A 26055-nucleotide genomic window follows, 5' to 3' on the forward strand; every position below is an offset into this window, starting at 1 on the left:
AGTTGAGTTTTTGTAGGAAGTTGCCAACATTTTCATTACCTCTCTCCAAGTCTCACAATGTTTCCTTTATAAGAGGAGCAGCACAATCTAAAGCCAAATTGACAGGAAGACCACCTCACCTGCTTCACATCACCTTTCAGAAATCATGCATCTGAAGGTACCTGCTTCTAGTTGGCTGCCTCTTTAATGGAAAAATGATTATTTAGTCTGGTGGCCAGATGTTTTAGCACATACGGAAGACATGAGGATGCAGTAAAAATTGATCCTACTGTTTACATCATCTCTGCACAGTGAAGTCCACTGCTTGCCTCACTTCCTACTTCTGGAAGTTTAACTAGTGCTGTCAAATTCATAAGAGTGAAACAATACTCTCTAATAACATTGAAAATCTTTATCTATTTCGAAATGAAAATGAATAAAAAAAATTTGAAATCCATTTCACATTGCTACCTTTGTAATTCTAATCCTAGAAAGAGCACGAGTCCAAAACATCATTTGTAACTTGTAAAATCTGATATCAACAACAACAGCACCACACTTATGTAGGTAGTAATATGTAGATTTTATTTCATATTCCAACTTTCAGCGGTGCTGCCTCATGGTGCCTGCAGTGAAATCTCTGTCTGGAATCGCTAAACATCTTTCCGTCATGCAAAAATTGATATATCGTTCAAAATTAGTAAATTTGAGCTTGCATTTAACAGAATAATGTATTCTTGTCTTTTTTTTCAGCTGTAAATACGCAGCATTATCAAGCCACTGAGCAAAGGAAAATGTTTTGCAAACATGTATCCATGAATAAGTTCTATGTCTCCACAGAAGAGACATGTCCATGGAAGTGGAATCTCGAGGCAGGGAGATAAGTACAGCAGTATCAGTACACTGTCTGTGCTCAATTTCATCAGAAGAATCAATGCAGAGAGGTCAAAACAAGGTTGCTTTTTTTGTCCCCCGAGCACTGACTACATTTTTCAAAATTCTATTTTCAACATTTTGACAAATGATATAAAACCTGATCAACGCAGAAGGGTGAAAAACAAGTATGCTGCCTAGTATCATTGATGTAATCCAATTCTCTGAAACCAGAGTAAAAATTGTTAGAATGTTGTTAGGTTGTTTGAATAGAATGCTCTAGGAAGCAGAAACCAAATACAGGCACAAAGAATGGAGAGAACAAAAATAGCAAATGACAGGAATTGTAAAGGAAAATAAAAAAACACACAAAAACAATGACAAAATGACAATGGAGGAAAGAAAGTGAGAGAAAAGTTTACTAACTTCAGATCTGCACTCGATTGAGTGAACATGAACAGACTTTCTTGAACATAACAATAAAACAAAGAACTGCAGTTGCTGGAAACCTGAATCAAAAACTGAAGTTGCTGGAGAAACCCAGCAGGTCTGGCAACGTCTGTGAAAACAGAGTTAACGTTTCAAGTCTGATTACCATTCTTCAGTTCAAACTTCCAATGGAGGCTGTGAATGGTGTAGAATATGCCAAACTCCTTCTCTGAGACTCTAACTCAGTTGTCAGCAGCTATGCTGACGCGGTTTCCTTCTTTAACCAAGAGTGTGCAACCCATCTAGCTAAGGTTTCCTTTCTGTTTGTGAAATCAAAGCATTCCAGTTTCTTTGAACAATGTCATTCAAAATTCAGACAAAGTATGATCTCAATTCTCCTCTTGAAGTTCTCTCCTTTCTGGTCCCCGGGCCAGACTTGAACTCCCTTTTCTAATTTGATCAGATCCTGAGTGCTATGTTTCTGGTTGAAGGTGTGAGCTTGGCCTGTCTTGTCTTGCTCTTCTTTCTGTGATGTTTGCTCATGATACTATGTCATTATACTTGGCCTTAAAGTTGAATTCACAGCTTGTGGCTCATCAAAAGCTGCCACGGTGAGGATATCCAATCTTTTGTAAAACCATGGGAGTTAATGACTATCAGAGGTAGGCTAGAATGTGGAGTAGTGGTCATAATCCGATCAGCTACGATTTAGTTGAATGGTAGAGCAGGCTAGATGGGGTAAATGACCTACTCCTGTTCCTAATTCATATGTTTAAATACTCACACACAGATATCGATAAACCCTGGCCTCCAATAAGCTCCATGTTGGTAGTGAATTGTAATGAATCCTCCCCACTCTCCTAGAATCACAGAACCTGCCTAACTCTGTTAGGGAAAACAGAAATCTCTGTATTCCAGGGTACTTTGGCCTTGAGGTTCCCCCTTCTCATAGTCTCAGCATTTTATAGGTTCAGCTGCTCTTGGAGGTAGATTACCATGGTCTTTGGTTGGCGATCTGGGTGTTCACCTGTTAATTGGCCCCAGTTGGCAATGTAGAGGAGACTGCATCAGGAGCAATGGATTATCCTGTCTACTTTCTTTTCCACCTATCCACTCTACCCTGCCCCCCGACCTATCACCTTCATCCCCGCCCCCACTCACCTATTGTACTCTATACTACTTTCTCCCCACCCCCACCCTCTTCTCACTTATCTCTCCACCTTTCAGGCTCTCTGCCTGTATTCCATACGAAGGGCTTTTGCCCGAAACGTCGATTTTACTGCTCCTCGGATGCTGCCTGAACTGCTGTGCTCTTCCAGCACCACTAATCCAGAACCTGAATTTTCTCTGTAAATCCTTTGTGATTTATCTTGATGAATGTTAAAGTAAGGCTTACATCCTACATCCAGGATCATGCATTACATCTGGATGCCCAAAGTATTTTCAGCCATTTAGCCCATCAACTCTGGCCCAGCATTCTTCTCTGTGATTTGTCTAGGTTTATGATTGCCTCGTGTTAGCTGCCCATCAGACTTTCTTAGTTTTCAAGCAATTAGTACATTCTATATAAAATAAGTCTAAGGAGCCCACTTCAATATACATATTGTGGAAGTTTATTTAATCAAATTATTTACGAACATCGACTTTCTTCAATTTGGGTTCTGATCCTATTGTTGAATCTTGTTGATTATTTTAAATGATTTATCATTATTGAACTGAACGTAATCCTTCACACTAATGAAATTCTTTATCAGCTCACATTTAACCTTACTAGGTCGAATAAAATTGTTTCTTAGGTTTCATTCATAACTGTGACTGAATAGCCAATGTGAAGACAAAATGGTATCACCATTGTGAACAAATTCTGAAGCATTTGCTGTAGTACAGATTAAAAACAGATTTCACAGGCTAAAGCTAGCCTCCATTCATGGCATAGAACAGCATCAATAGCACTACATGCCATTATTGTGTAATTTTATAGCCTAATCTATTCCCTGTATTTTGTGTACCACCAAATCAGGAGATCAACTTTGTTCCACTGGATAAAGTGGAATGGATTGCAAAGAATAATATTCAGAATAATTTAGAACAAGAAGTGAAACTACTGATGTGGATAATTGCAAACCAAACCTAAAAAGCAGAAGGATATAATAAAGATAACTGGCTCCAGAACTAATATATCAGTGCAAACCTAGTAATTGGCAAGGTTACAAACAACAAAAAGGTTTCCTGAACATCAGTGGGTTCAATCTTAACTGTCAGCAAGCAACTACAAGAAATAATGTTTGCAACCATCTTCAGCAAACATCACTGAATAGATGATCCAACTAGGTCTCCTTCAGAGGTCCTTGCCACCCCGATACCATTGCCTAACTAATATGTTTTAATCCATGGGATGTGAGGGAATATTTGAGTACATTGGGCAGAGGGAAGGCTATTAGTCTGGACAATATTCTGGCTGTAGTGCTGATTACCTGTACACACAGACATAGTCACTCCCCTAATTAAGCTGTTCCAGTGATAAGCATGTCTACTTAACAATGTTGAAAATGGTAAGTATATGTGCTTTTTTCACAAAAATAAATAACTGGCTTTTTCCTCATCATTAGTTAGACAATGAAGGAATAATTAATAATGCCATTGTGCATCAATTGCTTCTTAGCAATCAGCACAATAATGATTAGATCAAGCTTCCACATTACCACTTGCACATACAAATGCTTTAGCTGAAAGACAGGCATGAAGTGACAGTAGCTACCTTGAACATTAAGGCAGGATTTGACAGAGAATAGCAGCAGGAATTCAAACTAAAAGCTCTGGAGCGAAGGGAGAAGCTGTCATGTCAGATCACTTGAAAGCACATTCTCAGAACATCACCGGACAAAACACTCAAGCAAATATCTTTGTAATGACCATTTGTAGCGACTTCATCAACAACCTACCTCAGAAGATCAGATTGGAGCTGATTGCTGATATTTACAGTTTCTTTTTTACCTCCAATCATAACTCCCTCTGATAATGAAGCAACCTTCAATATGACCTGGATAACTGCTAATTTGGCCTGCAAATTTCTTCCCGCCTAAATGGCAGGTAGTGACCATTCCCACCAGAACAAAGTCCATCCGGCTTCTCTTGATATTTGATGGCATCACAATTACTAACCTCTCACCACTAAGAACGTGGTGGTTATCTTGGCTAGAAGTTAACCTGTCCTATTCTGGTCGACACATTGACTGTAAAAGTAGACTGACTACTTTGCTATGAAATGCCTGCTTCATAATCTCTTAAAGTCTACCTGCCATCTACAATGCTCAGATCAGTGGTGTGATGGAATGTTCACTATTCAAGAAGTTGACCACTTTTCTAGGACAGTAATTTATTTGACTGATGGTTCTGCATCTTGTATCCATCCATGTGATGGGGCATGCACATAGACAACTCACAGGACACTTGGAGCAATTCATAAAGGTCACTCTGACAAGATCCCTATTTTCTGAGACTAAGAAAATAAAGAGCAGCAATATGGCGGGAACTGCCAAAGTTTCTTTTCAATCAACTAATATCCTGACTTGCTGTTTCCTTCATCCTCACTTCAATACGAAGTGTCTGAGTTCATATTGTTATCAAGGTACAATCTCCATAAGAACAATAACAGTTCAGAAAGGAGCCTTATTACTCTCAGAGTAATTAAGGGTGGGTTAGTAAATACATTTTAGTCTACATTGTCCACAATCCAAGGTCAAACTTTAAAAAAAATATTGAAAGAGCACATTTAAATAAAAACAAAAAAAAAATCAATGGTACAATTGTTGTCTTAAACTACATAAACAGGAAAATTTATTTTTTAATTCAGAGAGATTCTTTAAATAAAAAACAAATATACTTTATAATTGATTTGCTACTGGTCTCTGCTAGAATGGCAGCATTTCAGGAATAAAAGCAGAACACGTGGGGCAGGGGACAGGGGCTCAGTGGATAGCACTGCTGTCTCACAGCACTAGAGTCCCGGTTTGATTCCAGCCTTGTCCAACTGCCTGTGTTGGACAACTGCATATTCGCTCTGTGTCTATGTGGGTTTCCTTCCACACACCAAAGATATGCAGATTAGATGGAATGGCCATACTGAAATTGTCCATCATGTTCAAGGATGTGTTTGTCTAGATTGGCTAGCCATTGTAAATGTTACAAAGTATGGTGAGGAGGGTCTGGGTAAGGATGCTCTTTGGAAGGTCAGTGTAGAATTGATAGGCCAATGATCTTTTCTGCACTGCAGGGATTCTATGATTTTACATAGTCTTTTTTAGAAAGAACTACGTTTCTTCATTGATAATCCTGATGTGAGTCATTAGCTGGTATCATTCTTGTTTCATTTCAAGTGCAACTATGAGAGAGAAACAGTGCAAAACTGTGCATTGTGATCAGGAAAGGATAGAGAAGTTAGAAAAAAATAAGTCTTTCTACAGGTAAGACTCCCACAATGAAAACTTCACATCAACGGGTTTGCTGTTAAATTTAGTTCTTCATTGATTCAATCAGAATATTATTTCATGTACATTTATTATAATAATTACTAGTCTCATATGCTACTTCAGCAGAGAAAGATGACAGGACACCATGTTTTGAGCACACTCTGGTTATATGAGATAAGTTCACTGTAACATCTCAGAAATTAATGGTCCCTCAAACTATGATAGTCTCACATGAAAGAAACAATGATTCATTGTCATCAGTCACAAACTGTGGAGATTCATCAAACTCATGTTTTATATTCCAAATAGGCTCATTAGAAACAATTAAAGAGAAAAGGTTTAAGCTATAGATTTCATACACAGAATCTGGCACCACAGAAATAGTGAAACTTGAGGATTTTTTCAAAGGAAAACAAAAGCCTTTTATAATGCTAAAATAGGTGTTTTCACACAATGATAGCCTGCATTACGTGTTGCACATAATGAAATATCCTATTGTCAACAAATAATTTAGAATACATGTTTAAAGAGTAGGAATTGAAGAATAATAGAAGTATGGAGATGCATGGTACAGAAATAGACCCTTTGGCCCAACTCTTCCTTCCAACCCAGACATTCTAAATTAATCTAATTCTCTTTGCCAGCATTTGGCCCATATCCCTCTAAACCCTTTCTGTTCATGTACCCATCCAGATGGCCTTTTCAATGTTGCATTTGTTCCAGCCTCCATCACTTCCTCTGACAGCTCATTCCATATACCATCAACTTTTGGGTGAAAACATTGTCCCTTAGGTTGATAATTTTTTTTTCCCATTTCATCTTAAACATATGCCCTCCAGTTTTGGACTCCACTGCCCAGGGGAAAAAGACATTGGCTATTCACCCTATCCATGCACCTCATGGTTTCATAAACTTCTATAAGGTCACCTCTCAGAGGTTAATGAGAAGCACAGTACTTTGACATAGATTATTATGTGGTGGGGGCAAGGGAGGGGGAAGGGAAATGGGGCTTCAAGGAAGTAGGTCTCTAAAGGATTAAAAATAGCGGAAAGCTATCTGACTGTAAGAAGAGCTTTAGATTGGATACCCCAGAAATAACCTGAAAAAAGACAGTTTGAGGACAGGACTACAAAAGTTTGCAGAAATTGTTTGGTCAAAATTGCACAGAGCTTGAAATAATCAAAATGACAAATGTCCAAAAATCCATTCTTTACAGCTTGGAATGGATGAAGTGATGACATGGACCAAAAGGACATAGATGGAACGACATAATGTTTTGAAAGGATTTATGAATTTTACCCATTTCTTTCCAAATATTTTGAAACTCAGTGATGGTATGGAAGGACTTTGTCTGTCAAGAATTGTGTTTGTCTCAGGATGATGCAAAGTAACATGAAAGGAGAAATGATAACCTAATTGAAGAATCCTATTTTAGGTTTAAGATCAGGGAGGCATTTTGGAAATTTGGTCAGGATAAACCTTTGCTAAGATCAGCGAGAATCTGCAAATTGATTTTAAACTGTATTAGAGCCTGACCATAAAATGGCATCTTTAACTCCAGCATTGGAGACTGCTAAGAATGTGTTGGAAATTACATCCAAACAATTGCCTTTGTTTGTTCAAGCAGGGCCTTGAGACTGAAGCATAGGGAGAGTACATCCAGCAATAGCTTCGTACAAACACAATTTCCTTTAAAAAAAACAAAATCAGTTACCATCTTGTGTGGCACACAGCCATAGTAATAAACAGGAACAAAGGCAACTTTTGATAAAGGATTTGTTTCTGTAGCAACAGCATCATCTAATCAGCATTCCGAAGATACACATGGAGATATGTCAATAGATTGATCAACTGAGACAGATCCGAACACCTGTGACATCTAAAGAAACAGTGTAATTGTATGTAGTTCTGCCTAGCTGCTAAATAAAAGTGCTTCACACTAAATTAGACTGTATCCAAGTTGTATGCTACTGTAATCCAGGACAAACCTTTTAGACTAGAGAAGGGATCTTTCTAAAGTGCATGAAGAACACTAAAACAGACCAACACCCAACAATTCTGAAAATTCTCCAGGCATATTTTGTCCACAATGTACAGCAACTCCTGTGTGGCCAATGCCTTGACTCAAATGTTCCCAATTTTGGAAAAAAATGGTGGAAACTAACACTGACAATGCTATGAAATGATTTCTACTCAGCAAAAGCCTACTCGCGTATGTTCCAGCAGGACCATTTGGCTCCTAGCTTTTTTTGTTCGAGCCTTGGCCCAGATATGGGTGATTAGACTGAATTGTAAAGATTAGGCGAGACTAACTGCTCATGCTTGGATATTCCAATAATACTCAGGAAGCGTGACATCATCTAAGTAAAGACTTCTTGATTGGCACTTCATCTATCAGCAGAAGCATTCACTTCCCCTCACTATTTTTGAACAGCAACTGCAGTATATATGATATTTATAAGCTGGACTATCGCAACTTGTCAAGCCTCATTTGACAGTTCCCTTACTTCTCAGAAGGACAGGCCAGCATCTGCCGAACTCCCTCCGTGCTACACACCACATCTAACTTGGAAGTATATTTCTATTCCTACATTGTGGATGAGTAAGAAGCCTGGCACTTCCTTCCTAACAGCACATTACAATGTGTCTAAACGCTTCTGCTACCCCAACCCCCTCCCCACTCTGCAAAAGGACTTCAGCAAGTTTTGAAGGTCACTCATCACTACTCCCTCAAAGGTAACTAAGAAAGAGCAGTAACTGCTGCTTGACATTGTTGCTCACATCTCATAGAATCATAGAGTCATAGAGATGTACAGCATGGAAACAGAGCCTTCGGTCCAACCCGTCCATGCTGACCAGAGATCCCAACCCAATCTAGTCCCACCTGCCAGCACCCGCCCATATTGCTCCAAACCCTTCCTATTCATATACCCATCCAAATGCCTCTTAAATGTGGCAATTGTACCAGCCTCCACCACATCCACTGGTAGCTCATTCCATATATATACTACCCTCTGTGTGAAAAAGTTGCCCCTCAGGTCTCTTTTATATCTTTCCCCTCTCACCCTAAACCTATGCCCTCTAGTTCTGGGCTCCCCAAACCCAAGGAAAAAACTTTGTCTATTTATCCTATCCATGCCCCTCATAATTTTGTAAATCTCTATAAGGTCACCCCTCAGCCTCCGATGTCCAGGGAAAATAGCCCCAGCCTGTTCAGCCTCTCCCTGTAGCTCAGATCCTCCAATCCTGGCAACATCCTTGTAAATCTTTTCTGAACCCTTTCAAGTTTCACAACATCTTTCTATTAGGAAAGAGACCAGAATTGCATGCAATATTCCAACAGTGGCCTAATTAATGTCCTGTACAACCGCAACATGACCTCCCAACTCCTGCAGTCAATACACTGACCAATAAAGGAAAGCATACCAAACACGTTCTTCACTATCCTATCTACCTGCGACTACACTTTAAGGGAGCTATGAACCTGTACTCTAAGGTCTCTTTGTTCAGCAACACTCCCTAGGACCTTACCATTAAGTGTATAAGTCCTGCTAAGATTTGCTTTCCCAAAATGCAGCACCTCGCATTTATCTGAATTAAACTCCATCTGCCACTTCTCAGCCCATTGGCCCGTCTGGCCTAGATCCTGAGGTAATCTGAGGTAACCCTCTTCGCTGTCCACTACACCTCCAATTTTGGTGTCATCTGCAAACTTACTAACTGTACCTCTTATGCTCGCATCCAAATCATTTATGTAAATGACAAAAGGTAGAGGGCCCAGCACCGATCCTTGTGGCACTCCACTGGTCACAGGCCTCTAGTATGATAAACAACTCTCCACCACCACCCTCTGTCTTCTACCTTTGAGCTAGTTCTGTATCCAAATGGCTAGTTCTCCCTGTATTTTATTAGATCTAATCTTGCTAATCAGTCTCCCATGGGGAACCTTGTCGAACGCCTTAATGAAGTCCACATAGATCACATCTACTGCTCTGCCCTCATCAATCTTCGTCGTTACTTTTTCAAAAACTCAATCAAGTTTGTGAGACATGATTTCCCATGCACAAAGCCATGTTGACTATCTCGAATCAGTCCTTGCCTTTCCAAATGCATTTTTTGGATTAGTGGTGCTGGAAGAGCACAGCAGTTCAGGCAGCATCCAAGGAGCAGCAAAATTGATGTTTTGCGCAAAAGCCCTTCATCAGGAATAAAGGCAGTGAGCCTGAAGCGTGGAGAGATAAGCTAGAGGAGGGTGGGGGTGGGGAGAAAGTAGCATGGAGTACAATAGGTGAGTGGGGGAGGGGATAAAGGTGATAGGTCAGGAAGGAGGGTGGAGTGGATAGGTGGAAAAGAAGATAGGCAGGTAGGACAAGTCATGGGGACAGTGCTGAGCTGGAAGTTTTGAACTAGGGTGAGGTGGGGGAAGGGGAAATAAGGAAACTGTTGAAGTCCACATCGATGCCCTGGGGTTTAAGTGTTCCAAGGCGGAAGATGAGGAGTTCTTCCTCCAGGCGTCTGGTGGTGAGGGAGCGGCGGTGAAGGAGGCCCAGGGCCTCCATGTTCTCGGTAGAATGAGAGGGAGAGTTGAAATATTGGGCCACAGGATGGTGTGGATGATTGGTGCGGGTGTCCTGAAGATGTTCCCTAAAGAGCTCTGCTAGGAGGCGTCCAGTCTCCCCAATGTCCAGGAGACCTTCATCCCCTCCCCCACTCACCTATTGTACTCTATGCTACTTTCTCCCCAGCTCCACCCTCCTCTTGCTTATCTCTCCACGCTTCAGGCTCTCTGCCTTTATTCCTGATGAAGGGCTTTTGCCCGAAACGTCGATTTTGCTGCTCCTCGGATGCTGCCTGAACTGCTGTGCTCTTCCAGCACCACTAATCCAAAATCTGGTTTCCAGCATCTGCAGTCATTGTTTTTACCTCTCCAAATGTCTGTACATCCTGCCCCTCAGGATTCCCTCCAACAACTTGCCCACCACCGAGGTCAGTCTCATTGGTCTATATTCCCTGGCTTGTCTTTACCGCCCTTCTTAAACAGTGGCACCACGTTTGCCAACCTCCAGTCTTCCGGCACCTCACCTGTGACTATCGATGATACAAATATCTCAGCAAGAGGCCCAGCAATCACTTCTCAAGCTTCCCACAGATTTCTCAGTTACTCCTGATCAGGTCCTGGGGATTTATCCACCTTTAACCGTTTCAAGACATCCAGCACTTCCTCCTCTGTAATCTGGTCATTTTGCAAGATGTCACCATCTATTTCCCTACAGTCTATATCTTCCATATCCTTTTCCACAGTAAATACTGATGCAAAATATTCATTTAGTATCTCCCCCATTTTGTCTGGCTCCACACAAAGGCCACCTTGATGATCTTTGAGGGGCACTATTCTCTCCCGAGTTACCCTTTTGTCCTTAATATATTTGTAAAAACCCTTTGGATTCTCTTTAATTCTATTTGCCAAAGCTATCTCATGTCCCCATTTTGCCCTCCTGATTTCTCTCTTAAGTATGCTCCTACTTCCTTTATACTCTTCTCAGGATTCACTCGCTCTATCCTGTCTATACCTGACATATGTTTCCTTCTTTTTCTGAACCAAACCCTCAATTTCTTTAGTCATCCAGCATTCCCTATACCTATCAGCCTTCCCTTTCACCCTGACATAAATATACTTTCTCTGGATTCTTGTTATCTCATTTCTGAAGGCTTCCCATTTTCCAGCTGCCCCATTACCTGCGAACATTTGTCCCCATTTAGCTTTTGAAAGTTCTTGCCTAATACCGTCAAAATTGGCCTTTCTCCAATTTAGAACTTCAACTTTTACATCTGGTCTATCCTTTTCCATCACTATTTTAAAATGAATAGAATTATGGTCACTGGCCCCAAAGTGCTCCCCCACTGACACCTCAGTCACCTGCCCTGCCTTATTTCCCAAGAGTAGGTCAAGTTTTGCACCTTCTCTGTTAGGTACATCCACATACTGAATCAGAAAATTGTCTTGTGCACACTTAACAAATTCCTCTCCATCTAACCGTTAACACTACGGCAGTCCCAGTTGATGTTTGGTAAGTTAAAATCCCCTACCATAACTACCCTATTATTCTTACAGATAGCTGAGATCTCCTTATAAGTTTGTTTCTCAATTTCCCTCTGACTATTGGAGGGTCTATAACACAATCCCAATAAGGTGATCATCCCTTTCTTATTTCTCAGTTCCACCCAAATAACTTCCCTGGATGTATTTCCGAGAATATCTTCCCTGAGCACAGCTGTAATGCTATCCCTTATCAAAAATGCCACTCCCCCTCCTCTTTTGCCTCCCTTTCTATCCTTCCTGTAGCATTTGCATCCTGGAACATTCAGCTGCCAGTCCTGCCCATCCCTGAGTTATGTTTCCGTAATTGCTATGATATCCCAATCCCTTGTTCCTAAAAATGCCCTGAGTTCATCTGCCTTCCCTGTTAGGCCCCTTGCATTGAAATAATTGCAGTTTAATTCATTACTCCTACCTTGTCCCTGCCTGCCCTGACTGTTTGACTCACTTCTGTTCTCAGCTGTACCCATTTCAGATCGATCTCTTTCCTCACTATCTCCCTGGGTCCCACCTCCCCCACCTTACTAGTTTAAATCCTCCCAAGCAGTTCTAGCAAATTTCCCTGCCAGTATATCAGTTCCCTTCCAATTTAGGTGCAATTCATCCTTCTTGTACAGGTCACTTCTACCCCAAAACAGATTCCAATGATCAAAAATGTGAATCCTTCGACCATACACCAGCTCCTCAGCCATGCATTCATCTGCTCTTTCCTCCGAATCCTGCCCTCACTAACTCGTAGCACTGGGAGTAATCCAGATATTACTACCCTTGAGGACCTCCTTTTTAAAATTCTACCTAACTGTCTGTAATCTCCCTTCAGAGTTTCAACCTTTTCCCTTTCAATGTCGTTGGTTCCAATGTGGACAATAACCTGCTGCTGGCCCCTCTCCCTCATGAGAACATTCTGCACCCTCTCTGAGACATCCTTGATCCTGGCACCAGGGAAACAACACACCATTCTGCTTTTTCTCTGCTGGCCATAGAAACGTCTGTCTGTACCTTGGACTACAGAATCCCCAAACACAATTGATCTCTTGGAAGCCGACATACCCCTCGTTGCATTAAAGCCAGTCTCAATACCAGAAACTTGTCTGTTTGTGCTACGTTCCCCTGAGAATCCATCACCCCCTACATTTTCTAGAACAGCATACTTGTTTGAAATGGGTATATCCACAAAAGACTCCTGCCCTAGGTGCCAACCTCTCTTACCCTTCCTGGAGTTCATCCATCTATGTGACTGTACCTGAGACTTTTCCCCCTTTCTATAACTGCCATCCATCACATACTGTAGCTGTTGCAAATTCCTCATCGCTTCTCATTGTCTCTCCAACCAATCCACTCGATCTGATAAGATTTGCATCCAACAGCACTTATGGCAGATATAATCCGCAGTAACTCTTAAACTTTCTTTAACCTCCCACATCTGACACGAAGTACATATCACTGCAAAGGCCATTTTTGCTCCTTCACAATCTTCAGACCCAGAAAATAACACCGTCTTATTCCTCTACAAATACTGCCCCAGGTTAAATTAATAGCTATGGCTGATATTTTAAGTTTAATCAAGAGACTTATCTCCAAAAATACATAATCAAGAAAAAATCCACTGTACCCACTACTGCAGCCTTTCTATTGGACAGACTTAAAACAACAATTAACTTATCTGATTCTGTGCTGTGAACTTCGCCCAACAGTTCCTCCAAGATTAGTTGTGAATTTCACTGTTGGTTAATTTTCCCAGATGCACTCTGATGTCCAGCAATACACGAATTCAAACAGCAAAGGCGGTAACTGCAGGTTTCTCTCTCTCTCTCTCTCTCTCTCTCTCTCTCTCTCCTGCACTGTCCTCACCAGAGGAAGAAGAAATTTAAAGGCACTATGAAATTTACTCAGGTTGTGATAGTCTGGCACACCTTTTAAGACTGCTACATTTTTTATACATTCTCATCGCTACGTGAGAGCACTCCAGTTCTCAGGAGGTGGCATGATACCTTTATACCTCAGATAATCTCCAGCACATTCTCATTCACTCTAGATTCCTTTCTTGTAGCTTAAGATAATCATTCCATGGTATATTCACCATGCACCCCATAATGGTCTACATAGTTACACCTCGAGAAATAAACTATTACTCTCAGAAAATGTACATGGAGAACATGAGGGAAGGTTAATCAGAGTTTGGTCATTGAAATGAAAGCACTGCAGCAATTTTCTTGTTATCTGCTGTGTAGAATAAATGCTCTGTGCATCAAGTTCTAACTGTGTTATCCATTTGTTACATGCATCATCAACGGATTCAAAATGATAACATTGTAATACTTCATAAAGCTAGCTGACAATAACCACCCCTACTTAAACATTCGAGCAGATGCTGACAGGCACACAAAAGAAATGGCTTTGACCTGGGAAATATTCACTGGAGGTATTTGTGGAGGAGGTAGAGAGGAGAGGCAATCCTTTACCCATCGGAGTAGCAGGGGAGGCAAGGGACCCTGTAGACACACATTGAAAAGATGTTGACAGCAAAGAGCAATGGTGATCATTGTCAAGAGTCTAGCCCCAAGGACCTTGCTATAGCGCAGTCAGAAATTCAATGATCTCGCAGTCATCAACTTCTGTGAATGCAGTTCCAAATAAAATATCATTGTCAATTGCAAAACAAATCTCAGATTATCTTCTATTCACAAGATCCTAGTGCTCACACATGAGCAATCTCTGTCAATCAAGCCTCAGACCTGACATTGAGAGACTTCACCATATCCTCACTGTTGCAAGATTCACATCCACAATTCTCATCTTGTGGACAGTGCTAGCTAGCAAACTATGACAGTTACATCATCTCAATAGACAGCACTCTACTCTACCTCTTGCCCAAGGAGTAGCATGTAACTCGAGACAGCAGAGTTAACTAGAAGAGAACAAGAATATCTCCATGCCTTAACAAAGAAAGCCACAAGGGTAAAGTTATTTTGAGAAATAGGGAAGGAAATGAAGTTGGAAAACAACAGGAGCTGGTTGGATGTCATAGGAAGATGAGAGTTGTGCTGACATTCCCTCACCACCGAGAAGCTGCTGCCAATCGGTATGGAGAAACCATTGTCAGGTTCTTGTTCGCAGAGGAGCTGAAACTGAGAAAGATGATGGTATGCCCAGATCTCACCCCCTTTTGACCACTTGGACCTCATTCTTCAATCTGTTACAAACTCCATATGAACTAAACGTGAGGCTCTGATCTTGTGTCCTCTCCTAACACCAAAGTCTTGTCAGTTTACTCCCTTCCTTTCAGGCACTCAAAGAGTTCAACTTGACCAGTCAGATGAGAAACAGCAAAAGGTCAGTAATGATCAAGATGATTTCACACCAACATCATTAAATCAGATACTGACACTGCACACTAGTTTGACTTTACTATTGGGTAAGATCTAGAATTCATGAGACACTCTCCATAAGTAACACGCAGTCATGGAAAAGCCAATTTAGATATGCACTTGCTATTCTGCTGTACAACATTCCAATGAGAGCTTTGATGTGATGAGCCACAGAAGAATATGATGATCATTTACAATGAAGCATTTCATGCATTGAGAACCTTCCAAAAAATATGAATGCAATGTTAAGCAGTCCACAGGAATTCAGCACCAATTCAGCACAAGGCTTTTTACAGTATTTGAAGCCCATCCTTTCTGACTTCAAAGTGCTGACCAATTCCACCAAACTATGATGTGGAGGTGCTGGTGTTGGACTGAGGTGGACTCAGTTAAAAATCACACAACACCAGGTTATAGCCCAACAGGTTTATTTGAAAGTACAACCTGTTGGACTATAACCTGCTATTGAGAAACCTCGATTATCTGAATGACATGGGAGGGGAGTGTTTTGTTTGGGTAATCGAATAATCGAAAGCCGGAAAACACCGTTTAGCCACGTGTCAGGATCTTACGATCTTGTCCGGATGATCCAAAATTTGGATAATTGAATACTGGATAATAGAGATTCCTCTACATTGTGTTATTTTTAACTTCATCAAACTGCGAAACCTGGCCATGGTGCATCAGCTGACACCAGATATTTAAGTTTTGCAGCAAAGGCTCAAACTCACATTTTGCATGTTCAAATTAATGTCAGGTAGGTTTTTGTTTCCTTTATTCTTCCTTGGGATGCAGGTGCCATTGGTAAGGCCAGCATTTTGTTGCCCATCCCCAATTAACCTTGAACTATGAGGCTTGCTGGGCCATTTTTAGAAGTCAGTCAAAAGTCAACAACCTTGATGTGGAGCTTGAGTCAGATGTGGAGCAGATTAGATAAGGATGGCGCAATTTCCTCCTCAAAGGACAATAGTGAATCAGGTAATATTTTGCAACTATTGATGATAGTTTCATAGTGACGATTAGTAAGACCAATTTTATCTTCTAAACAACATAGACATGACTCGACTATAGGTGTTTTTTTTTGAAAGAATAATTCTGTGTGTAAATATTAGCAGGCCCATCAGATTGCAGTTGACTGCTTCAGGAACATGAATATATGAACCACAGTGCATCTTGTTGCAGCATTACAGCCTCCAATCTCTCATAAAACAACATGAGAGTACAATGCAGAGACATACAAAGTCAGATAGTCAACATATTGCCTATGTGCATTTGAATGACAAGAGTTGGGATACATAGGTGGATGTCTTTGATCGTTCGTATCTCCTCCACTTCCTCTTCAAACTGCATCTATTGAACATGCTGATCCCCTTACCAGCCTTTAGTTCCTTTTTCTTTCAGGACCTGCATGATTATATCCCTTTGTACAACAAAACTGTACTGTTTTTGGTACATAACCACAGTCATTAGAACTTCACTTGCACAGTCCAGACACTTATTCGACACTGCAAAGGTATGACCTCACATAACTCCGATGGCTGTGAAACAATTGTGCTAATTTGGAGACATGCTGGCTCAGTGGTTAGTACTGCTGTCTCACAGCACCAGGATCCCAGGTTCAATTCCAGCTTGGGTGACTGTTTGCACATTCTCCCATGTCTGTGTGGGTTTCCTCCCACAGTCTAAAGATGTGCAGGTCAGGTGAATTGGCCATGCTAAATTGTCCATAGTATTAAGTGCATTAGTCAGAGGGAAATGGTCTTCAGAGTGTCGGTGTGGACTGGTTGGGCTGAAGGGCCTGTTTCCACACTGTAGGGAATCTAATCTAATCCAATCCTTTCTTTGGCAAGCAGCTACTCCAAGTCATTTCATGTTCAGGACAGACTTAATCCACCTGGAACCAAACAAAGACTTGATTTTTAAAATGAGACATTGTTAGAATGTGAAATTGTTGTAAAATTGATGCATTGTTGAAGATAGTAAGCAATCACTTGCATGATGTTTGACTAGGTTGCAAGCAAGCTAGATATTGAGCTTTGTGAAATCTTTTTCGATTGTAATGATTTGGAGGAGCCTGTGTTGGGCTGGGGTGTACAAAGTTAAAAATCACACAACACCAGGTTATAGTCCAACAGATTTATTTGGAAACAGTAGCTTTCAAATTGTGGCTCCTTCATCAGATGGTTGATGAAGGAGCAGCGTTCCGAAAGCTAGTGCTTCCAAATAAGCCTGATGGACTTTAGCCTGGTGTTGTGTGATTTTTAACTTTCTGTTGTCATTTATGGCAACTTGATGAAAAGAGTATGAATGGTCATATACTAAGAATCTATGATTCTCCAGTAATCTTTTCACTCTCTCGGAGTTGAATAGTTGTCATTGGTTTGAGATTGAATGAAAACTTTGTTTAAAAGGTAAGTAATTGGTTCATATTAGAGATTCCCCAAGTGAAAGTTTGAACTGTTCGGGGCAGTTCTGATCTTTACAGCCATTGGCTGTGCAACTCAGTGATGGCCTCTGTTTGCTTTTATATACAAGCATATTACTTGCATGTTTTAAAGCCTTCCAGATTTTGTGCCAAGTATCAAACTTTCAGAGAGATCTTCTTGTCAATAAGAAAGCATGTCAATAACTTAGTTTATCCCGCATAGAAGCAAAAGCAACAGGAGAAATAATAAAATCCTTTGCCATTTTATTTTCTTTTTCTTAATACACTTGGTCGACTGGAAAAGGTTAAGCAGACACTAATTCTTTATTTTCTTTTAAGCTAATTGAGCACACACAATTAATGGTATTGAATGGACAGAGAGGCTTTTCTGTTTTCAAAGTGAATTCATCCTATAACTTTAAATAATCATTTTCAGAAAGATGTGGTTTCCATATTCTAAAATCAGTGAGAAAACAAACACAGGAAAGTAGAACCAAAACCTTGTGACCTGGATTTGAGATCAACAGAGAAGAGATAGTGTTCATGACTAATTTCAAAGAGCACCATCCACAAATATTAAGCAAGTTCCAGAGGCTCATGCATTCTGATGTGATTCTGAACTGCTGTATTTAGTAAGGGATCTGTGGCAATATGATAGAAGAATATAAGATGGTTACAGAATGGAAAGGCAAATAGAAAGAAGAGGAACTATTTCCTCATAAAAGGGAATCTGGAACAAGAGTGCATAATGCAAAAGAAAAATCCTAAAAAATAACTGATAGGGGTATTGTCAGGAGGCATTTCGTTACCTAACTGAAAATCTATATCTGTTTCTTGTATAATTCTGTTAAATGAAGTTAACAATTTGAACCTGGGATTGGTAGATATTTTTTCTGTTTGTTTAGAATATAAATGACTATCTAAGAAAAAAAGGACACTGGAAACTAAAATATTGTTCAGCTAACACCTCAATGATTTGCAGAAAGATTCAAGGGACTGAAAGGGACTGGGATATTACATTATATTAAACACTAAGAATAGGACACGATTGGATCTAGCAGAATTCCCTGTTGACAAAATTTACAAAAATATATTTCAGAAAGCATTCAGCAAAGAATACTTTCTAAATAGCCATGTACAAATGTGAAATATTCTGATAGTCAGCCTTGATAGTCAGCTGGTAAAGGAGCCTTAACAGGTGTTGCAATCTGTGTAAACTGTGATTCTCTACCACATATTTTAATTGGAATTTACTTGCGATTTTTAAAATTTACCACGGTGACCTCCTGAAATACACAAAGCATTAAAACTTATCATAAACCAACTGTTATATAAGAAAACTTATTCAGTGTGTGTGTACTATAAAGAGTAAATGTCTTAACACCTAATTAGTACCAAAAGTAAAGAAGAACATTTAAAAGTCCCTCTGATAATTTTCTAGTTTATGTATAGATCTTCCTAGTGGCACCTACATGTGACATTGACAGTGGATGCAAAGACAACTGTACATTTTCTAGAGCTGCAGAGAGACTAAATTTGGTTGGCTCTAAAGGAAGAAGGTTACATTTCATTGTGAAGCAGCATGCTGAATATTGCCCTTAGAACAGTAAAAGCATCATAAGATTCATTTAAAAAAATGTCTTAATACAGTAAATGATCATGCAAAACAACTAGAAATTTTCAGTAATCCACAATTCATGTGTGAAAAATGCATTTAAAGTTTGCAACATTATCTTAACCCTTGCTTCGATTGTGAACTTCTCATACTTGAAGGGTTTGATCTTCCCTTTTTTTTCAGTCAAAATTTGGGTGAGCGTTCTAAGTAGCACACCCTTCTGTCAAGATCATTCACCCAATTGTGCACTAATCAGCTCATCCAGTATTGGCAGGCAAGCATAAGTGAGTTTCTCAGCCCATTGGCCAACCCATCAAAGACCCGTAGCTTCTGTTCCTATAGACTGCTAGTCAAGGTCTTCTCTTTGGTCAGATTGCAACGTTTTTATTCTTGTTGTGGATGGTGATTGGGTTTCAGAGGTCACCCCTCACTGCAAAGCCTCGTTCCACATGCCCGCCCACCTCACCAATTCCCCTTAAGATTGGGAAAGCCAGAGGGCACCCAACCGCCAGTCAGCAAACTGGCCATCTTTTTCACCCCTCAGCAAGGTAGGTATTCATGGAGGTAGCAAATGAGGACCTTGAGTGATCATTAATTGGCCACTCAAGAGCTTTATGCCCAATTGACATTTTCACTTAGAACTTAGCTGTTGATGTGGTGAGAAGGTGGCAACTATCTTACCAGGGCCAGCTTACATTTTTATTTTCCCTGTTTCCACCTCTCTCACCATCTCAGGGAGAGGAAAACTACACACAATATCCATTAACTTCCTACTCAATGAAGTCTCACCTGGAATGTGCACTAGAAAAGATAATGCAGTTTATGAAGAAGAATGAATGATCTAATATTGATTTTTCCATAACATCACGAGCATTTAAAGCATTGTAACAGTCAAAATGAAAATTAATGAAGACTCAGGAGATGGCGCAAAGGAATTGCCCAAGTTCTTATGCTTTTACGTTCTGTTGGAGCATTTGAATCAGATGAAAGCAATGCACTTGGGAAGGAGGGAAAATAGTGATTAGATAATTGTGATACAACAATCTGTATTAATTTTGAAGGGTTGAGAAGGAATGGGCAATAACCATTCTGAGAAATAGAAGCAAGGAGGTATGACTAATATTTATACCTCAAATTTGATAATGGTATTTGATAATGGTAATTGCATCACCCTCTTTGAGTTTGTTTCTTGTCTGAAGAAGTACATGGCATCTGTTTTTCTCTTCTCCAAAACAGTTTCAATGACAGTAAGAATTCTATATGCAGTAAAGAATCAACTGCACAACATGAGTGCACCCATCAAACATCACATACTCATTCTAGAACAAAGCAGTGTGACAAACATGTCAAAGCCACGTCAAACTGCACTTCATATGGTGCAATCTGCCTGAAGAGCATGCAAAACAATACTTTTCACTGTAACATAGACATATGACAATAATAAATCAAATCAAATACCATTTCAAGCTATGGCATAAATGACAGCTATCACACTACTTGAGCAAAATATGCTATCCAATTATGTTAATCATTATGACCTGAAAAAGTGCTACAATGCCACAATCAAATACAGCTTTAGTGATATTATTTAGTTTCAAATGCATTCAAATGTATATTCATTATCACCGAGCCAACCATAAAATCGTTTTAACTTTTTTGTGAAGCGTTTCCTACTATTTTTCCAAAAGTTAGAAACCTAATGAATTATTATTGTGATTTATTTTACAGCAAAAGCAGATTAACACAAGTATCAAATCCAGAACCGTAAACCAAAAGTTGGAAATGTTTCATAATTGTAAAGCTCCCAATTCAGATTATTTCAGACATAAATGTACTTACCAATGCAACAAACACAATTTTATAAAACAGAAAATTGTTTAGAAGGTGCACACATTCCATTTAATGTATATTAAATATCGTTTTGAATCCTGTCAAAAAATGTAAATATCATAGCTAGATAAATTAGTATTAGCGCCTACAGCAATTTCAAACAAGTCACGTGTTCTGTATATGCCTCATTGACTGACTGGTTTGTTGACATCATAGCAAAAAATAGAAAGAAGACTAGCATTCTGAATCTCTGAAAGGGTGGTCCAGCAATCCAACTAATCGCGGTAAGTATGTGTTTGAAGTAAAATGACATGAATATCTCCCAGTTTTTGATATTTCAGGTAAAATTACTAACTTTTGAATCCCAGCAACTAGCTACACTCAGGTGAATTGTGCCTTTGAGATTCAATGACTGCCTTATTTTCGAACTGCGGACTTTATTTTTACTATTTGCAATGAAATATGGATGATGTTGGCAAAACCAGCATTCATTGCCCATCTTTTCAAGTGGTTGCTCACTTACAGTATTTTACTTGTGAATTTATTCATGTTTTTCAAATCATTGAGATTTCAAAACTGGTTGTTCTCCCAGTTGTATATCTAACTGAATGACAGGCACAGGGGAGCGGTAAAGAGGAAAAGACATTGTAGTGCTCACTTGAGCACATTATTTGCAAAATTCTATGCTAGGAACTGATTGTTGCAAAATAACCCTGTCTATTTCAATGTGCAAGCAGTTTAGAATAAATGAATACCATTCATTTTGTGCCCTATTTTAGCCATTCTATCAAACTTCTGATTTTTTTGTGCAGTCAATTGTTGAACTCAGACAACTAGAATGACAAATACCTATTTATTTGTGTTACCTTTAATCTGCTATAGGTTACAGATGCAGAGATTGCAAGCCAAACTTCATGCTCTTCCCTTTCCAAGTTGTGTTTTATATACCATGGTTGGATTTCACACTATTTTGCTCTTGTTCTGAATACAATGACGTCATAAGAAAATTGCAAAATAATTCACCCAATAATTGGTTATTAATGTATTATTGTCTGAGCTCTTTTTGTTGCATGTTACTGTTCTGCATAAAAAACAACCCAGGTATTTGTTATCTTATCAACTTAAACCCAACTGAACAAAGAACAAATAACTAAATAAATAGGTGCAGTGTAATCAGTAACTGGTGGGTTAAAACAGTGAACCAAATGTTTCATGACAAGTTGTTGCTTCATGTTTTATGAACATAGATTGGGCTAACTTTGAATATAAAGGTATTGCAAGAAAAGATGGACTCATCTACCAAATATGGAAATCCCTGAGTTAGCAGCTACAATAAAAAAATGGAAAGCTGAATAGTTGGACACTGCTTTCTGAATGCCTTCTGAAGAAGTCATCATTTATTTTGAAATAATTTATGCATCTAAATTTGTTCTCTGAACACAACCACATTTTTCAACCATATCTGTCATACACAGAATAACTTCTGTGCTCCTTACAAGTCTGTAAAGTTACTCCATTGGCAAAAAAAGTGACAGAAAGGCCCAGTCTTGTCACAAAGTTTTTCTAACTGTATTGTCTACTTGACAGGACTAGTCTGTTGACACCTGTTTAAATATTGTTTCAGCAAATCAGACTAAGGTCAGTCCACTCAGTGGACAATGACGTGAGAAGAATGTCCACAAACAAACAAACAATCCTTGATCAATTCCTTGTTTCTTTCACTAGCACTGAAGCCAGCAGTCTTAATTTATTTTTATGAAACGTGTGCAATGATTGTAACAAGGTCAGCCAGGCAGACCTCATAGAATATGAGTTCCCTGATTGGGACTGTTAATCTGGTCCAATCACGGAGCCCTGCCTGACAAATATAAACAGGAGTTCAGAGACTCTGTTCACTCTGAAAGCCGTCTCTGAGGAAGTTGGATCAGTTCCAATGACTTGCGACACATAAATAAAAAGTGATTTGCTGACTGGATACCGGCTTCTATGGAGTTAGTTTAGCATTAAAAGGAAAAATATATGGAATTTGAACAGTTATGCAGAATCATCTCTTGACATAACTAATTCTTCTTTCCTCCAAAATGTTGTATTCTGTTCCATGTGCAGTAGAATTACAGAGAGCCCAGGATCTGACCCATTTCAAGACGACCACATGGAATTGATGCCAAGAAGCATCCAATGCTCAACTGGAATTTTGAGTCCCAACATCAACAGAGGAAATGCATAATATTGTATTAAAGCCATATTAAGATATCAATCATCAGTTGATTCTATGTGTATATTACTTCATGAACTTTATTATAATGTGCAGTCAAGCACAGTAATATTTTTCCAGCAAGTTATTCACAATAATTCAATCCATTTGTGTTCATCACTCGTGGGTTTTCAAGATAAGAAAAATAGTGTAGCAAAATGTATCACAGTAATATCCACCATAACAACACTATAAATTTTCTCTTCAAGCAAGCAACTGAATCCATGCAATTTTGAAAGGGATAGCATCATGTGTTAAATAATCTTACCTTGGTAGAATAATTTAAATCCATGAGCACTGACGGCAAAGTCACTTGTAAGACGCAATGCAAACACAGACCCAGTGCTTGTCACAGGTGCAGGCATCTGAAAACCAGTTAACCTGTATCAAAAAACAAATGGAATACAATTCATTAAAGAAATCCATATATTTACATTAATAAAATCTGAACCAAGCATCTAACCAAACAAAAACACATCCCGTTAAGAAGAGGGAGTTGTATTTCACTTTGGAGGCAGTGGTTCAGTTCCAATTGAAGAGTTTTCCTTGCAGCCATTTGTTAATGAGGGGAATGAGGGTGAATAAAGGTCTGCCTAGGCTTCACATTGTTTGGGAGGAACAAGCGAGGTCAAAGACTTGGATCATCTGGAGTCCAGTCAAGGAGGCTAAGGCCCCTCTTCCCTGCCTCCACTCCAAGAAGCCACTGGATTTGACTTTTGGCATGGATCTGCTCTGTTGCTGGTGAAATCTTTGTGGTGATCATTAATTCTTATTCCATTTTGAGTGCGAAGGAGAGAGGAGATATTAAATTAAATAAAGCAGATCAAAGCTAAATGCTAGAATTATGGAATGTTTATTGGTTTGGATTGTGCGATTGCAACAATGATGCTCCATCAGCATTCATTATTATTAAGTAATATTTTAAACAACAACTTCTGAGTTTACACTTTCGCAACTGAATGTATTTATCTGGTAGTTGCCATCCAAGTTATCTTGGTCTCACATTGAAATTCTGAAGAAGATGCAGTTTAGACTTGTAATGGTAATTCTGATTTTCTCTCCAGAAATGTTGAGCTTTTCCAGCATTTTCTATGTTTATCTTAGATTTCCAGAATCTGTAGGACTTTGCCTTTATTCGAGGTTGCGTCTAACATCTTGTTTCAAAAACATTACAAATACTAATTCTGAACTGTTTGAATAGGTCCAACTAATGTTTTGTTGATTGGAGATCCTTATTTAATAGCATTACAGGTAATTCTGCTACAACACCTTGTTCATTAACACAAATTCACTATAACATGATTAACGAATTGGAAACACTTCATAAAGTGTGAACTTTTAAAACATGTGTTGGCGGAAACATGCTGGTCAACGCACAGCAGGCCAGGCAGCATCTCAGGAATAGAGAATTCGACGTTTCGAGCACAAACCCTTCATCAGGAATAAGAGAGAGAGAGCCAAGCAGGCTAAGATAAAAGGTAGGGAGGAGGGACTAGGGGGAGGGGCGATGGAGGTGGGATAGGTGGAAGGAGGTCAAGGTGAGGGTGATAGGCCAGAGTGGGGTGGGAGGAGGTCACCCTGCCCCCTGTAAAAACGCCATCCCATATTCCCAATTCCTTCGTCTCCGCCGCATCTGCTCCCAGGAGGACCAATTCCAACACCGCACAGCCCAGATGGCCTCCTTCTTCAAGGACCGCAGATTCCCCCCAGACGTGATCGACGATGCCCTCCACCGCATCTCCTCCACTTCCCGCTCCTCCGCCCTTGAGCCCCGCTCCTCCAACCGCCACCAAGACAGAACCCCACTGGTTCTCACCTACCACCCCACCAACCTCCACATACAACGTATCATCCGCCGCCATTTCCGCCACCTCCAAACGGACCCCACCACCAAGGATATATTTCCCTCTCCTCCCCTATCAGCGTTCCGCAAGGACCACTCCCTTCGTGACTCCCTCGTCAGATCCACACCCCCCACCAACCCAACCTCCACCCCCGGCACCTTCCCCTGCAACCGCAGGAAATGTAAAACTTGCGCCCACACCTCCACACTCACTTCCCTCCAAGGCCCCAAGGGATCCTTCCATATCCGCCACAAGTTCACCTGTACCTCCACACACATCATCTATTGCATCCGCTGCACCCGATGTGGCCGCCTCTATATTGGTGAGACAGGCCGCTTACTTGTGGAACGCTTCAGAGAACACCTCCGGGCCGCCCGAATCAACCAACCCAATCACCCCGTGGCTCAACACTTTAACTCTCCCTCCCACTCCACCGAGGACATGCAGGTCCTTGGACTCCTCCACCGGCAGAACACAACTACACGACGGCTGGAGGAGGAGCGCCTCATCTTCCGCCTGGGAACCCTCCAACCACAAGGTATGAATTCAGATTTCTCCAGTTTCCTCATTTCCCCTCCCCCCACCTTGTCTCAGTCGGTTCCCTCAACTCAGCACCGCCCTCCTAACCTGCAATCCTCTTCCTGACCTCTCCGCCCCCACCCCACTCCGGCCTATCACCCTCACCTTGACCTCCTTCCACCTATCCCACCTCCATCACCCCCCCCCAGTCCCTCCTCCCTACCTTTTATCTTAGCCTGCTTGGCTCTCTCTCTCTTATTCCTGATGAAGGGCTTGTGCTCGAAACGTCGAATTCTCTATTCCTGAGATGCTGCCTGGCCTGCTGTGCTTTGACCAGCAACACATTTGCAGCT

General features: G+C 40.3%; 1 protein-coding gene across 1 annotated transcript in view; it reads right to left on the reverse strand.

The window, feature by feature from the left end:
* csmd3b (CUB and Sushi multiple domains 3b) overlaps positions 1–26055 on the reverse strand; it is a 1941594-nt gene that overhangs the window by 1547003 nt on the left and 368536 nt on the right. Inside the window, exon 3 of the mRNA XM_060823982.1 lies at positions 23608–23720. Within this exon, the coding sequence (XP_060679965.1) occupies positions 23608–23720 (113 nt within the window). The remainder of the gene's footprint in view (positions 1–23607; positions 23721–26055) is intronic.

The sequence above is a fragment of the Hemiscyllium ocellatum genome, chromosome 4 (genome assembly GCF_020745735.1).
Source record: "Hemiscyllium ocellatum isolate sHemOce1 chromosome 4, sHemOce1.pat.X.cur, whole genome shotgun sequence".
Classification (NCBI taxonomy): Eukaryota; Metazoa; Chordata; class Chondrichthyes; order Orectolobiformes; family Hemiscylliidae; genus Hemiscyllium; species Hemiscyllium ocellatum.